Source organism: Carlito syrichta, unplaced genomic scaffold (assembly GCF_000164805.1).
Source record: "Carlito syrichta isolate Samal-C Ts95f unplaced genomic scaffold, Tarsius_syrichta-2.0.1 Scaffold301780, whole genome shotgun sequence".
In the NCBI taxonomy this organism is placed as follows: Eukaryota; Metazoa; Chordata; class Mammalia; order Primates; family Tarsiidae; genus Carlito; species Carlito syrichta.
This window is the reverse complement of record NW_007245876.1, coordinates 244,211-258,185: the sequence shown is the minus strand read 5'-3', so window position 1 is coordinate 258,185 and position 13,975 is coordinate 244,211. Positions and strand designations below refer to the sequence as shown.

Genomic DNA, 13,975 nt, shown 5'->3' with positions numbered 1-13,975 from the left:
GCACGCTCCTGGCCACTGCAGACTCGACCTGCTGGGCTCTGGTGATCCTTCCGCCTCAGCCTTCCAAATAGCCGGAACTACAGGCACGCAATAGCATGCTCGGCTAATTTTTGATTTATTGTAGAGACTAGGTCTCACCAAGTTGTCCAGGTGGGTCTCGAACCTGCAGACTCAGGCAATCCACTCGCCTTGGCCTCGCAAAGTGCTGGGATTACAGGCTGAGCCACCGAGCCCAGCCTGATTTCTTTAATATAGGAGAAGGAAAAGGGGAAATTTAGTCAAATTTATACTTTAGGTCTGTTAGAGGGATTTAAATCTTTTTTCTTTATGTTTCTTCAGACTGAGGTATCACTGTGTCACAGTATATTCTTGTGAATGAACTGCAACAAATTTAATGATTACCTCGTAGCTTTTAAGAAATTTTAAGCCAATATGTAAGTTAAACCTTTTATGTAAATACCTTAAAGAACATTCCCATATACAAACTATTAATGTGACCATCAATTGCTGGTTTGTTTGTTTTTTTTCCTGCAAAAGTGAATTTCTTATTTCATCTGGAACCTGAACGTTTACATGGGTTGGAGAATTTGGTTTATTGTTATTCCCAAAGATTATTTTAGGAGAAAAACTGTACCCTGTGAGTTATATCAAATGTGTACTCAGTGGCCTCCAAAGAGATACATGACAAAACTAAGATTCTGAGGTCTAATCCTGAAGCAACACTCTATCTCAGGTGGATTTGTAGACAATCTTTAGAAGAGTATCTTAATTTTGTTCCTTATGTTTTGCTTTCAAGAAATTCTCTTTGTCAATGGTTTGATTATGTCTGTAGGTTGGATCTTTTTGGCTTTATCTCTCATAGAGTTCATTGAGCTTCTTAAATGTTTAATATTTGTCAACAAATTTGATAAAATTTGGGACCATTATTTATTCTGCTTGCTCTAGTCTATTTTAAATCCCTCTAGTGAATTTTTATTTCATTTATTATACTTTTCAATTCCAAGTTTCTATTTGTTTATTTTATATGATTTCTATCACTTTCTTAATATTCTCTATTTGAACAGGTATCATCTCATACTTTAGTTCTTTTTTTTTTTGTTGGAGTTGGAGTCTTATTCTGTTGCTCAGGCTGTAGTGCAGTGGCATGCTTATGGCTACTGTACCCTTGACCTGCTGGTGCTGGGCTCAGGTGATCCTTCTACTTCAGCCTTCCAAGTAGCTGGAATTATAGGCATGCACCACCATGCCCAGCTAATTCTTTGGTTCATTATAGAGACACGGTCTCTCCAAGTTGTCCAAGCTGATCTCGAACCCCTGGACTCAGGCAGTCCTCTCGTCTCTACCTCCTAAAGTGTTGGGATTATAGGCATGAGTCACTGCACCTGGCCTTCCTTTAGTCCCTTAGATATAGTTTCCTTTAGTTGTTTGAAAATATTTTAAATAGTTGATTTTAAGTTTTCGTCTAGTAAGTCCAAAAACTGGGCTCTTCAGAGACAGTTACTATTGACTGATCTTTTCCTGCATGTGGACCATATACTTTATTACATCTTTGCAAGTCTTTTTTTTTTGAGTTGGAGTCTCACTCAGTCGCCCAGACTGGAGTGCAGTGGCCGTTCCCGGCCACCGCAGCCTCGCCTGCTGGGCTCAGGTGATCCTTCCGCCTCAGCCTTCCAAGTAGCCGGAATTACAGGCATGTGCTACCACTCCCGAATGATTTTTTGATTTATTGTAGAGATGAGGTCTCGCCGCCCAGGTGGGTCTTGAACCCGCGGGCTCAGGCAATCCACTCATCTCAGCCTTCCAAAGGCGCGGGATTACAGGCTGAGCCACCGAGCCCGGCTTTGCAAGTCTTATAAATGTCTGAAACTAATAAGTCTCTTAGTCTTTGCTAAAGGACTTTACATGATAGGGCTTACCTTCAACACTCCACCAAGCAGTTGATGACTACCTTAGTTTTCACTTCCTGCTTGTGCAGAGCTTCAAGGTCAGACAGAAGGAAGCTCTAAGGGCCTTCTCATTTTTTTCCTGAGCATTTGCATGTGGTCTTATAGATTCCTGGGAATATGTTAGAACTTTTAGAAGCCCTTTATGAACATCTTACTTTTCAACTTTTCCTTAAAAGTTTTTGGTTGACCTATTGTTTGTCCCAACTGTTAGCCACTTCAGACAGCCTTAACGTTACCAGTTGCTTCTAATTGTGTTCATTGAACTCTCATAAGGATTAGGCTTGTCACACTGAGCAAACTCCAAGTCCATTAAAGACAATCTTCTGAGTGAGGTCTTCTGGGGGACTACCAGATCGTTCAAATAACGACAGTTCTCTAAGAATAGGGCTTTGTGGTAGCGCATGCCTGTAATTCCTACTCGGAGGGCTGAGGCGGAAGGATCGCCGGGAGCCCAGCAGGCGAGGCTGCGGTGGCCGGGAGCGGCCACTGCACTCCAGTCTGGGCGACCGAGTGAGATTCCAACTCAAAAAAAAAAAAGAATAGGGCTTTGAAAGAGCTTCAGCATTTGCCTCCTTTGGTGGCTGCCAGATTGCTGATTTTCACTGTTATTATGAAAGGTTGAGTTTTTCACCAATAGCGGAGCTCATAAGAGTGGATGGGAACAAGGCAAATTAAAACACCACAAAGCTCGCTGTTTTTTGTTTTTTTAACCATGATGCAGCCAGTTTTCCTTGAATAAACACACTCCTAAATTGCTCCAAAACTTTGGTTAATTTCCATAGTTAATTTTCACTGTGATTCTTAAAAGGTTCTAATTGTTTATTGGAGGAGAGAATTTTCAGAGGATTTTACTGTACCTTTCTTGCTAATGTGTCTGTATCTTTTATAAGCACCCATTGGTAAAGAGCATTCAGCAAGTTATTCCATATCATTTAGATACCTATGTGAATTTTTATACCTGTTATTCTGCTATTTTGGTGAGATAAGACAACAAATAAAAATTGATAGTTGTTTAGAGTTTATTTAGGAAATTAAGATTGGAACCTCAGCAAACGAATTTCTTCTTGAGAAACCTCAGTCAGCTGTTTGAAGTTAGTGACTTGAAGTATTTCATCTGGAATTCTGATATTATGATCCAAATAGTACTAAAATAGAAGAACAAACCCTTTTGTTCTCAACATTTTTCAATTCACATATTGGTCATCTATCTGTATTTGTGTATTTTGGGAAAGATGTAATTGGGCAAAATACTGGGGAAAGTCAGATAGAAAGGAATTACAGAATAAAAATTTAAAATAAACTGGCATAAATCCACTGTTGGGCAACCAAATACTTTGAATATTGGTTTCATACTATTTTAAGGAGCTCTGAAGGTTTGGAATATGACTATGCCCATAATCTAGGTATCTCAGAAAGTACTTTAAACGTTTTTAAATATTTAGCTGTTAAGCTAGATTTGAACTAAAGAGTCAGAATAAAACTACCCCATCAATTTTTAAGATGAATTTACAACCTTGAAATAAAAGTCTTGGTAAAATGTCGAGCGTTTAAACTTAAAAGTCAATTTATTTCATTTGCTTCTTTTCTCTTAAAAGTAGTAAGTACGTTGTTATCTGCCATTAATGTTGTCGTAAACAAATGTCGTTTCCCCAGGAATAAAACAGAAATGTTAAAAAGAAAACATTAAAAAAAATTTTTTAAAGATAGTTTGTCCTCAATCTAAAAAAGGATTACTCTGGAATTATATCTGTATACCTTACCTGCAGCCATTTTAAAATGAATGGAAAATTGTAGATCCACAACTCACCTTCAGATCTGTAATTACCTCAGGCTAAGGACATTTGGGGTGACTTTTAATTCAGCATTTTTTCCCACATCCACTTAACTTTATTATAGTGCCTCCTAATTAATATCTGTGATGTGATGTTCCCTTAATGGAAATGGCCATTTCATCATCTATTTGATGTCTGGATTTCTGCCATCTCCCTTCTTAGAAGATTCTTAACCATGCACTGCAATCTATCTGCCTGATCAATTCCATTCCTTCAATGATGTATCCAGGCTCAGTGAGCTAATGCCTGTGACTGTGCTGCCTGAATCTGTAGAAGTTTGAAAAATTGGAAATAAATTAAATTTGTCATCATTGTGGGACATCTGGTTGGTATCAGACTTTTAAATGAATATGAAACAGGTCATGCAAATGGGTAAATACTTTTATCTAAATGCTGTTATCTGTCTATTTGCTATGATCCTCCCTGAGGCAACTATGAGTTAAAACCCTTCAGTAAGTGTGGATAGAGGGAAAGAATTATAATTCCAGTCTTCCCTTTTCTTTTTTCCCTTTCTCTCATTTATACCTCTACAAAACCCAGCAAATAGCTTCAGTTCCAAAATGCTCTGGTGGGTTGTTTTTCGTTTCTGTTTGGTGAACACATAAAGCAGATACCTAAACATGAAACTTACTGAGCAGAATATTAGTATATTTAACATAAAACCTGACCTCTAGTGAATCAGATCAACCCAGACATCTTTATTTCTATCTTTTCTGAGCATCAGCAGAGCTGATAGAAACGACTACAAGTAGATACCATTGCTGGTGTAATCCTCTTACAGAATTACAATGCTAGAGGTGCCTGTCACTACAAAAAAAAAAGCCCATTGCTAAATGACACCAGTTCATTGGGAAAAATCCAAATATAGTTGAACTTTTCAGAAAAGTTTTGGAAAGTAAACATTTTTTCTAAATGTTTATTAATCATGAGAACTAAAGGCAAGAGTGTTCTATCTACTGCATAATCACAACTGTTTGTGTGATGCTAATGAAAGCTGGGTAAGTGGCTTTTAAATAAACTTGCTTTCCAACCCATTGGTAAGTAGACTTTCTTAAATCTCCAAATATTTTCCACACTTTAATGACAAATTTTCATTCCTAGTAAGAGAAAATAAGAATGTTTCTAAGTACTAAATCTGAAAAAATGGTTGTGAACTCTTGATAAGATTTTGGTGGGTTCCTTCTAGTTTTTTCCTTAAATAAAGGTCTGTCTTTGACTATGAAATCCTATAGATTATGCCTAGGGAGAACTATCATAAAGGTCATTCAGTCTTCTATCTCGTGTGTCAGTGTTACTGATTACCTTTGCATTTTCATCATTCACTAATAAATTTGAATTTTTTTTTTTCAGTTGGAGTCTCACTCTGTCCCCCAGGCTGGGGTGTAGTGGCAGTCACAGGGTCAGGTGATCCTTCTGCCTCAGCCTCCCAAGTAGGTGGGACTACAGGTACATACCACCACACTGGCTAATTTTTTTTTTTTTATAGTGACAAGGCCTCACTGTGTTACCTGGACTGGTCTCAAACTCCTGCACTTAGGCAGTCCTCTAGCCTTGGTCTCCCAAAGTGCTAGGATTACAGGTGTGTGTCACTGTGCCCAACCAATAAATTTGAATTTTAAAGAATTTAAAGTCCATTTTTAAAGTAGTTGACATAGTTTTAAAAGATGGCTACTTAGAAAACCCAGGATATAATTTGTTTAGAGCAAAAGTATTTGCATTAACATTTTTATTTCCTATACCTGAAGGAAATAAATCTAACCCTTGATCCTCTCAAGAAAAGACTGAAACCATCCTAACTTGGAATAGAATCATGATAAGTGATATTTTATATTTTCAGTCGCTTTCTTTCCAAAAGACAGAACAGATGTTTGTTTTCATAGTTAAGATCAGAGCAGGCAGTTTGTCTTTTTATGAACAGGAAAAATAAGGCTTGTCTACTGATGGGCAGAATCAGAGAAGAATGAGAGTGTTCCTTGCTGTCTTGGTTCCTGCCAGGCCAGTAGATCAGGTCACTTGCTTGCTTATTATTTTTATAAAAATAGAAGTAGGGTCTCACTATGTTACTTAGGCTGATCTTGAACTCCTGGCTTCAAATGATCCTCCCATCTTGGCCTCCCAAAATGCTGAGATTACAGGCATGAACCACCACACCCCGTCCAGATCTCATTTAAACCTTCATATACATAGAGTCATATTTCTTTGATTTTTCTTCTTCCTTACAAGTTAAGTTTTGTGACACTAATACTAACTGCTCTATGATTTTGAAGACTTTTTTGCTTGTCTTACTTAGTTTTCCAAGCAATTCTATGAGGTAAACAAAGATAAAAATTATTAACAACCCTGAATTTCAGATGGTGAAATGAAGTCCAGTAACATTTGGTTATCCAAAGTCATCTGGCTAGTAAAGATTGACTTTGGGTTTCTCATGTCTCTTTTTCCATGCTGTGCTATCAATTGTGGATGTTATATCTGTCATTTATGTATTGCCTTGAGATTGAGTATTTTTGAACTCACTATTTTAATCTCAGTTAAATTCGTTTTGTTAATTAACTATTATGTTTATTCAAGTACTTACTCAACTGCTTTTATATTCTTGTGTTACAGAATGCTATAGAGACAATGTTAGCAATTTATAATCCTTGCCCTTGAGGGAGCTAATGGTTGAGTGGGGGAGTCAGAGTATACATTTTAAAAAGTAGATTTATTGAGGTATAATTGACATTCATAAACTATATATGTATATATATATATATTTTTTCTTTTGGTTAGTATTGTTTTGGGTTCAAAAATCAAAGTTGTGTTCCTTGACTGGCAATGTTCATATTTACTCATATTTGTTCAGAAAACAACAGACAAGAACACTTATTTTTAACTCATTAAAATTAAAGCAAAAATTAGATTCAAGGTCTTTGGTCCTCTCCAGTGGAAGCTTAAGGCTGAGAAGTCATTCCCTGGCTTGCAGTTAATGTTAACTCTCTACAACATTATACAGATCATCTGCTGGTGCTATCTCATAGGAAGTATGAATAGTGGAAATATTGTTTCTTCTCTTAGAGATGTGGCTTTTGGCCCTCATGGTCTAGCCCCAAAGGGTACAAAATAGAATGATGTGGCAAATGGCATTTTCACCATGATAAATTATATTTATTTTAAGGAGTTCAATTAGGTAAATTTGGACATATGACTATACCCATGAAGCCATCTTTTGTTCATGTTTTAATTTTTGTTATTGAGTTTTGAAAGCTTTTTATATTTTGGATGTTCCTTTATGAGATACTTGTGTCATGTCTTTTAACAGTGATTTTTGAAGATCAGAAGTTTTAAATTTTGAAGTCCAGTTATTAGCTTGTTTCTAGTCTTTCTGTTTTGATGACAATAGCTTTATGAAATAATAATTCTTAAAATTAGGTAATGTGAGTCCTTCAACTTTTTTCTTCAGCATTTTGGTGAATTTTAGAATGAGTATTTCAATATTTACAAAAAATACTTGCTGGAATTTTAATTGAGACTCGCTGAATCTACAGATCCTTCTGGGGAGAATTGACACATGAATAGGATATATAGCTCTGTTTATTTGGGTCTTTAATTTTTCTCAGTAATATTTTATAGTTTTCATTGTATACTTAGTCCACAGTTTGGTCAGATCTGTCTCTAAGTATTTTGTAACTTTGTTGATATTGTAATTTTTAAAATTTCAGTTTCCAGTTGTTCACCGTTAGTGTATGGAAATACAATTGATTTTCAATTTACAATTTAATATGTTAAGTACTCTACTAATGTTAATATGCAACGTACCATGGTAGCACAGAGGATGAACAACCAACTTTACTTAGGGTGTCAAGAGAGGCTTTATACAGGGAACAACTTGAATTACTTGAATTATGTAGTTCTTTTCTTTTTTTTCTTTTTCTTTTTTTTTTTTTTTTTTTGAGTAGGAGTGAGTGCAGTGGCACTCTCACAGCCACTGCAGCCTCAACCTGCTGGGCTCAGGCTATCTTTCCGCCTCAGCCTTCCAAGTAGCTGGAACTACGGGCACGTGCTACCACACCTGGCTAAGTTTTTTGATTTATTGTAGAGATGAGGTCTCACCAAGTTTCCCGGGCTGGCCTTGAACCCACGGGCTCAGGCAGTCCTCTTGCCTCAGCCTCCCAAAGTGCTGGGATTACAGGCTTGAGCCACCGCGCCCAACCTGTAGTTATTTTCTTTATTGCCTGAGTATATTTTCCAAAATTCTAGATAAGTTTATAAGAATTAAAGTTTAAATTGTTATAAGGTTATTTTTAATAAGCAGTATACTAAATAATGGCCTGGAAGAGCTAGCATTGAATTTAAATTCTGTAACTTTTTATTATGGAAATTTTTAATCATATACAAAATTGCATACCTTTTTAGCTTCATTTGTTTTATATATTTTTATGTTATATATGAAATTTCAGACTCCTAAAAACTTGCAAGAATAATATATAGAGTATACTCCTTTTTGTTTTTGTTTTTGTTTTGGAATCAGAGTTTCACTCTGTTGCTTAGGCTGGAGTATAGTGGCACAGTCATGGCTCACTGCAGCCTCAAACTCCTGGGCTCAGGTAGGATCCTTCCACCTCAGTCTCCCAAATAGCTGGGATTTCAGGAGCATGCCATCATGCCTGGATAATTATTTTGTATTTTTGTAGAGACTCACTGTGCTACCCAGGCTGGTCTTGAACTCCCGGGCTCAAGCAATCCTCCTATTTCAGCCTTCCAGAGTGCTGGATTGCGGGCGTAAGCCACTGTATACTCTTTACCCAGATCCACCAGTTTACTTTTTTGCCTCACTTACTTCATCATTCTTCTCTGTATTCTTTTTTTAAACCATTTAAGAGTGTGTTGTGTACATTGTGTCCTTTTATTCCTATTTTGTTGTATATTTCCTAAGAACCAGGTTATCCTCTTATATCAGCATAGTACTGTTATCAAAATCAAGAAATTTAATTTGATACAGTACTGTCAGCTAATCCCTAGTCTATATTCTAATTTCACCAACTTTCCCAATTATGTCCTTTGTAGCTTCCCTCACCCCCTTTTGCTAATCCAGGCTCATACCTTGCATTTAGTTGTTATGTATTCTTAAAGTAAAACAGTTTCTCAGTCTTTCCTTGTGTTTGTTGACCTTAATACTTCTAAAGTGTATAAACCAAGTTTTTGTAGATTGTCCCATATTTGGGGTTCACCCAGTGTTTCTTCCTATTTAGGTTCAGGTTATTCATTTTCCTACTTAGTATATCTTTTGAAAGAGACAAGTAATAACAGTTTGTCCTAGTATTTGTGATATAGGTATAATGACTTGGCTAAAGAGGGTTCTGCCAAGTTTCTCCACTGTCAGATTGGTTTTTTTGCTCTGTAATTAATCTATAGTTATATATTTTATATACTTTGAAACTGTAAATATTCTGTCCTCATCAGACTTTCATCTACTAATTTTAGCAGCTATTGATAACTTTTTAACTCCCATCATTTCTTCTACAGTTAGTAGTTGGTATTCTAGTGGAAGGATTTTCCCTTCTTCCTCATTTATTCATACTTATTTATTATTTGTATAGGCATGCATTTTTATTTTATTCAGTGGGCTATAATTCACTACTTTTATCTATTTGATACTAAACTGTCCCTGACTTGACCAATGGTAACTCCTTGAAGTTAACTATTGTGTGCCTCTGTCATGAACCCATCATTCATTAATGCATGTCCTTCTTTGAACACTTCCTTCTTTTTTGGCACAAAAAGGTCTTCTGACCTCATCGTGTATATTCCCTGCCCCGGCTCTAGAATCAACCATTTCTCCAAGGAGTCTTGGATTTTAGTTAGAGTAGTTTTTAGAAACCAAAATTTGAACTAAGATACGTATGTTGCACACACACATACACACAATTGTAAATTCATTCTGATACTGTCCATTCTTATCTAGCATCACAAAGTATTGTAGTCTTTCCCTTTCCATATTTGGAAAACAACAAAAAATGTGACTCCCAGTTTTTTCCAGAAAATAAATTTTCAATTTATTTTTATTTTTTAATGTATTTTCTCATAAATATATTAGGCGTAGAGTATACAAAAAGTGGTGTTCACTATTGTTGACAGTTCATTTTTTTTTTTAAAGTAAGTTTACATGAATTGAAGTACCCAATGTTAAGTGTAAAATTTGGTAAGTTTTGACAATTAGATATGCTCTTGTATCCCACACCCCTATCAAGACAAAACAACATGTCCATCACCCCAGGAAATTCCCTTGAGCTCTTTTCTGGTCAGTTCCCAGCCCCAGAAACAATTTTTTTTTTTCATTATAAATTAATTTTGTCTTTTTTTAGAATTTCATTTAAATATATTTTATATATACCTTCTGTATCTTGCTTCTTATGCTCAGAAAACTGTAAGATTCATCTGTGTTTTTAAATGTATTATTGGTTCTATCCTTTTTCATTTTTTACTGGTGAACATTTGGATTGTTTCCACTTTTAGGCATGTGATGGTCTTTTTTATATTTCAGCTTGGGTAGGCTATAGCCCCCAGTTATTCTGTCAGACATTAATCTAGGTGTTGCTATGAAAGTATTTTGTAGATGTGATCAAAGTCTACAATCAGTTAACTTTTGATAAGAGAATGAATTTAATTGCATAAAGTAAGTTTCACATTAAATAAGCAATAATCTGGGTAGGCCTGATTCGATTGATTAAAAGGCCTTAAGAGCAGAGCTGAGGCTTCTCTGAAGAAAAAATTCATTTTGTGGACGACAGCTTCAGCCCATGCCTGAGAATTTTAGCTTACCCTCTGGGCCTGCCTAGTTAGCTCTCTCACTTGTATATGCCACTTCCTTGCAATAAATCTCTTCATACATATCGCCCACTGGTTCTTTCTGGTTGAACCATGACTATTACAAGGCTATTATGAATAAACCTGCTATGAACATTGTTATATACAGTTTTTGCATGTGTACATTTTGAATTTCTGTTTGGTAAATACCTAGGAGTTGAATTTCTAGGTCAAAGAGTATATGTGTTTAATTTTATGAGAAATTATCAAACTTTCCCAAGATTGTTGTATCATTTTATATTCTATCATCAGTATATGAGATTTTCACTTGTTTTACATTTTTGCCAATATTTAATATTGTCAGTCTTTTTTATTGTAGCCATTATTTTGGGTGGTTTCTCACTGTGGCTTTAATTTGCATTTCTGTGATGACTGCTGATGTTGAGCAGTATTTCATGTGGTCGTTACCCAATTGAATATCTTCCTGTGTGAAGTTTATGTTCAAATCTTATGCTCACTTTTCTAAATTGTTTTGTTTGTATTTTTATTATTGACTTGTAGGAGTTCTTCAAATATTCTGAATACAAATTCTTTGTCAGATATTTCTTTTGGAATTTTTTTTTTCCAGTCTTGACTAAACGTTTTCATAAAAGTTTATAGTAAGCCGGGCTTGGTAGCTCAGCCTGTAATCCTGTGCTTTGGGAGGCTGAGGTGAGTGGATTGCCTGAGCCCGCGGGTTCGAGACCCGCCTGGGCAACTTGATGAGACTGCATCTATACAATAAATCAAAAAATTAGCTGGGTGTGGTAGCATGTTCCTGTAGTTCCAGCTACTCGGAAGGTTGAGGCGGAAGGATCGCCGGAGCCCAGCAGGTCGAGGCTGCGGTGGCCAGGAGCGTGCCACTGCACTCCAGTCTGGGCGACAGAGTGAGACTCCAACTAAAAAAAAAAAAAAAGTTTTTAGTGATGAGAATTATTAATTTTGATCCATTCTGGTTTTTTTGCTTTGAAAATTTTATGGTCACTCCTTTTTTTATCCTGTCTAAGAAATTTTTACTTATCTCCAATATCATAAAGCTATTCTTCCACATTTTCTTCTAGAAATCTTAGAGTTTTACGCTTCATGTTTATGTCTGTGATTCATCTCAAAATAATTTTTATTTGTAGGTGTGAGGTAGCAGTTGATGTTTATGGAGTTTTTTTCTAAGAATATCTACTTGTTACAGCAATATTTGTCAGAAAGACTATCCTTTCGCTGATGGATTGTTTTAGCACCTTTGTTGAAAATCAGTTGACCATATAAGTGTGGATTTTATCAATTCTATTTAGTTTCAATAAGTGTTTATCAGGTAGTTGAGTCCTCTAATTTTCTTCTTCTTTTTTCAATTAAAAAACAAAATCTAGGTTCTTTGAATTTTCATGTAAATTTTAAAATCTTATTCCTTATTGGTATTTAAAAGTCTGTTGGAATTATTATTAGTAATGATGTTATTCTCTAGGTCAAAAGTTAACATTGTAACAACATTGAGTTTCTGTCTCTAGAGCATAGTATATCTTTCTATTTATTTGTCTTGTTTATTTTTTTCTCTGTGATATCGTCTATGTCTATTGTTACTTTTACTTCTAGGTATTTTCTGCTTTATGATACTATAATTAATTGATTTTTTAAATTTACTTGTGAGCTTTTAAAAAAAAAATTTTTTTTCTCTCTTCCTTTCAGTGATTCCTTAGGATTTGCTACGATTTGCTGTATAAACAGTCATAACATCTGCAAATAGAGATCGTTTTACTTTTTTTTTTACACGCTATTTATACCTTTTTATTGCTTTTCTTGTTTTATTGCACTGGCCAGGAGGCGCTTCAGTACAGTGCTGAATAGAAGTGATGACAGTGACAATGCATGCCTTGTTGCTGATGTTAGGTAGAACTGAGTTGAGTTGAGTATGAAGTTAATAGTGACAGATTATTTGTTTCAGGTACTGAGCAGTACAGTGAATACACAGGCTACGCTGAGACATATCGTTGGGCCCGAAGTCATGAAGATGGGAGTGAAAGGTAGGTCTGTTTCTGACTTCAGTTTTACATGGCAAAAAGCAAAGGGATATGGACTTGATCCTGGTACACTCTGTTTCTCCTCTTATTTCATCAATTCTTCTTTTTTAAAATTCAATATTATAAAGCCGGGCTCAGTGGCTCAGCCTGTAATCCCGCGCCTTTGGGAGGCTGAGGTGAGTGGATTGCCTGAGGCCGCGGGTTCGAGACCCGCCTGGGCAGCGAGACCTCATCTCTACAATAAATCAAAAAATCAGCCGGGCGTGGTAGCGCATGCCTGTAATTCCGGCTACTCGGAAGGCTGAGGCGGAAGGATCGCCGGAGCCCAGCAGGTCGAGGCTGCGGTGGCCGGGAGCAGCCACTGCACTCCAGTCTGGGCGACAGAGTGAGACTCCAACTCAAAAAAAAAAAAAAAAAAAAATTCAATATTTTTGTTTCATTGGCAGTTAAAATAGTATTGCCATCTCCATATGTCAAAGGGAAGAACAGAAAAGATAAAAAACAGTCTAAAGCAAAGACAAGAGGGGTAGAGTTCTCAACACTCCTTCACCTCTAAACTGCCAGTGAAAACAGTGGAGATTAACTTTCACATTCAGACTTAAGTACTATAGGTTCTAGTTGGAGTGTAAAGCCTGTGGCCCACTTATTTAGTTATCCTTAATTTTTCTGTGAAATTAGATGGCAGAACCTGTGTTGGGACAGTTGACCCAATGCCGCAAACCAATTGATGGCAGAACCTACAGTGAACTTTGCTGCTGCTGTCTCCTATTTCTTTTTGAAATACAGTTTTATACGTTGACATTCTTGTTTCCTCACTAAATTGTCTAGTTTATCAGAGGTAAATCTTTGCAGAAATGCTACCTGAAAGCTTGTGAAATTTGTGTGTGTGTGTTTTCTATTTAACAAGAAAGCCATTATAGCAGAAAGATTATCTGCTCTTGCCCATGTAATCTTATCTGTGCCACAAATTTTTTATTTGTGATGTCTCAAGTTTAGCCTCTGGTTTCTTTCTCTTTATTTTGTTTAAAATGTGTGGTTGCAACAAATAATTATGCGGATGTTTATTCGCAGACTGGCATGAAGGTTTCTATTGTTATTCTTCAGTTTGAAAAGTTACTTGGCATAGCAATATATGCAAGGTTATAAAGAGATGAAATATTTGGAATTTTACACATTTCCAAAATCATCTCAACTAGTGTTTCCACAGACAATGTGTTATTGTCTGTCTTAATATCTTTGTCATTTTTAAAATAAGTTTCTCATAGTTGACAATTGAATACAGTAGCTAGAACGTTGTACTGAGTAATTTCACATTTTTTGTAATGCTTGACTTCTTGAGATTATCTCCTGGACAATATATGGT

General features: G+C 36.0%; 1 protein-coding gene across 6 annotated transcripts in view; it reads left to right on the top strand.

Annotated features, from left to right (window-relative positions):
• The window catches only part of PARG (poly(ADP-ribose) glycohydrolase), a 168,638-nt gene that overhangs the window by 130,033 nt on the left and 24,630 nt on the right, over positions 1-13,975 (top strand). For all 6 annotated transcript variants that reach the window (XM_021710973.1, XM_021710974.1, XM_021710976.1 and 3 more), the window contains one exon: positions 12,537-12,615. In XM_021710973.1, coding sequence (XP_021566648.1) covers positions 12,537-12,615 — 79 coding nt within the window. The remainder of the gene's footprint in view (positions 1-12,536; positions 12,616-13,975) is intronic.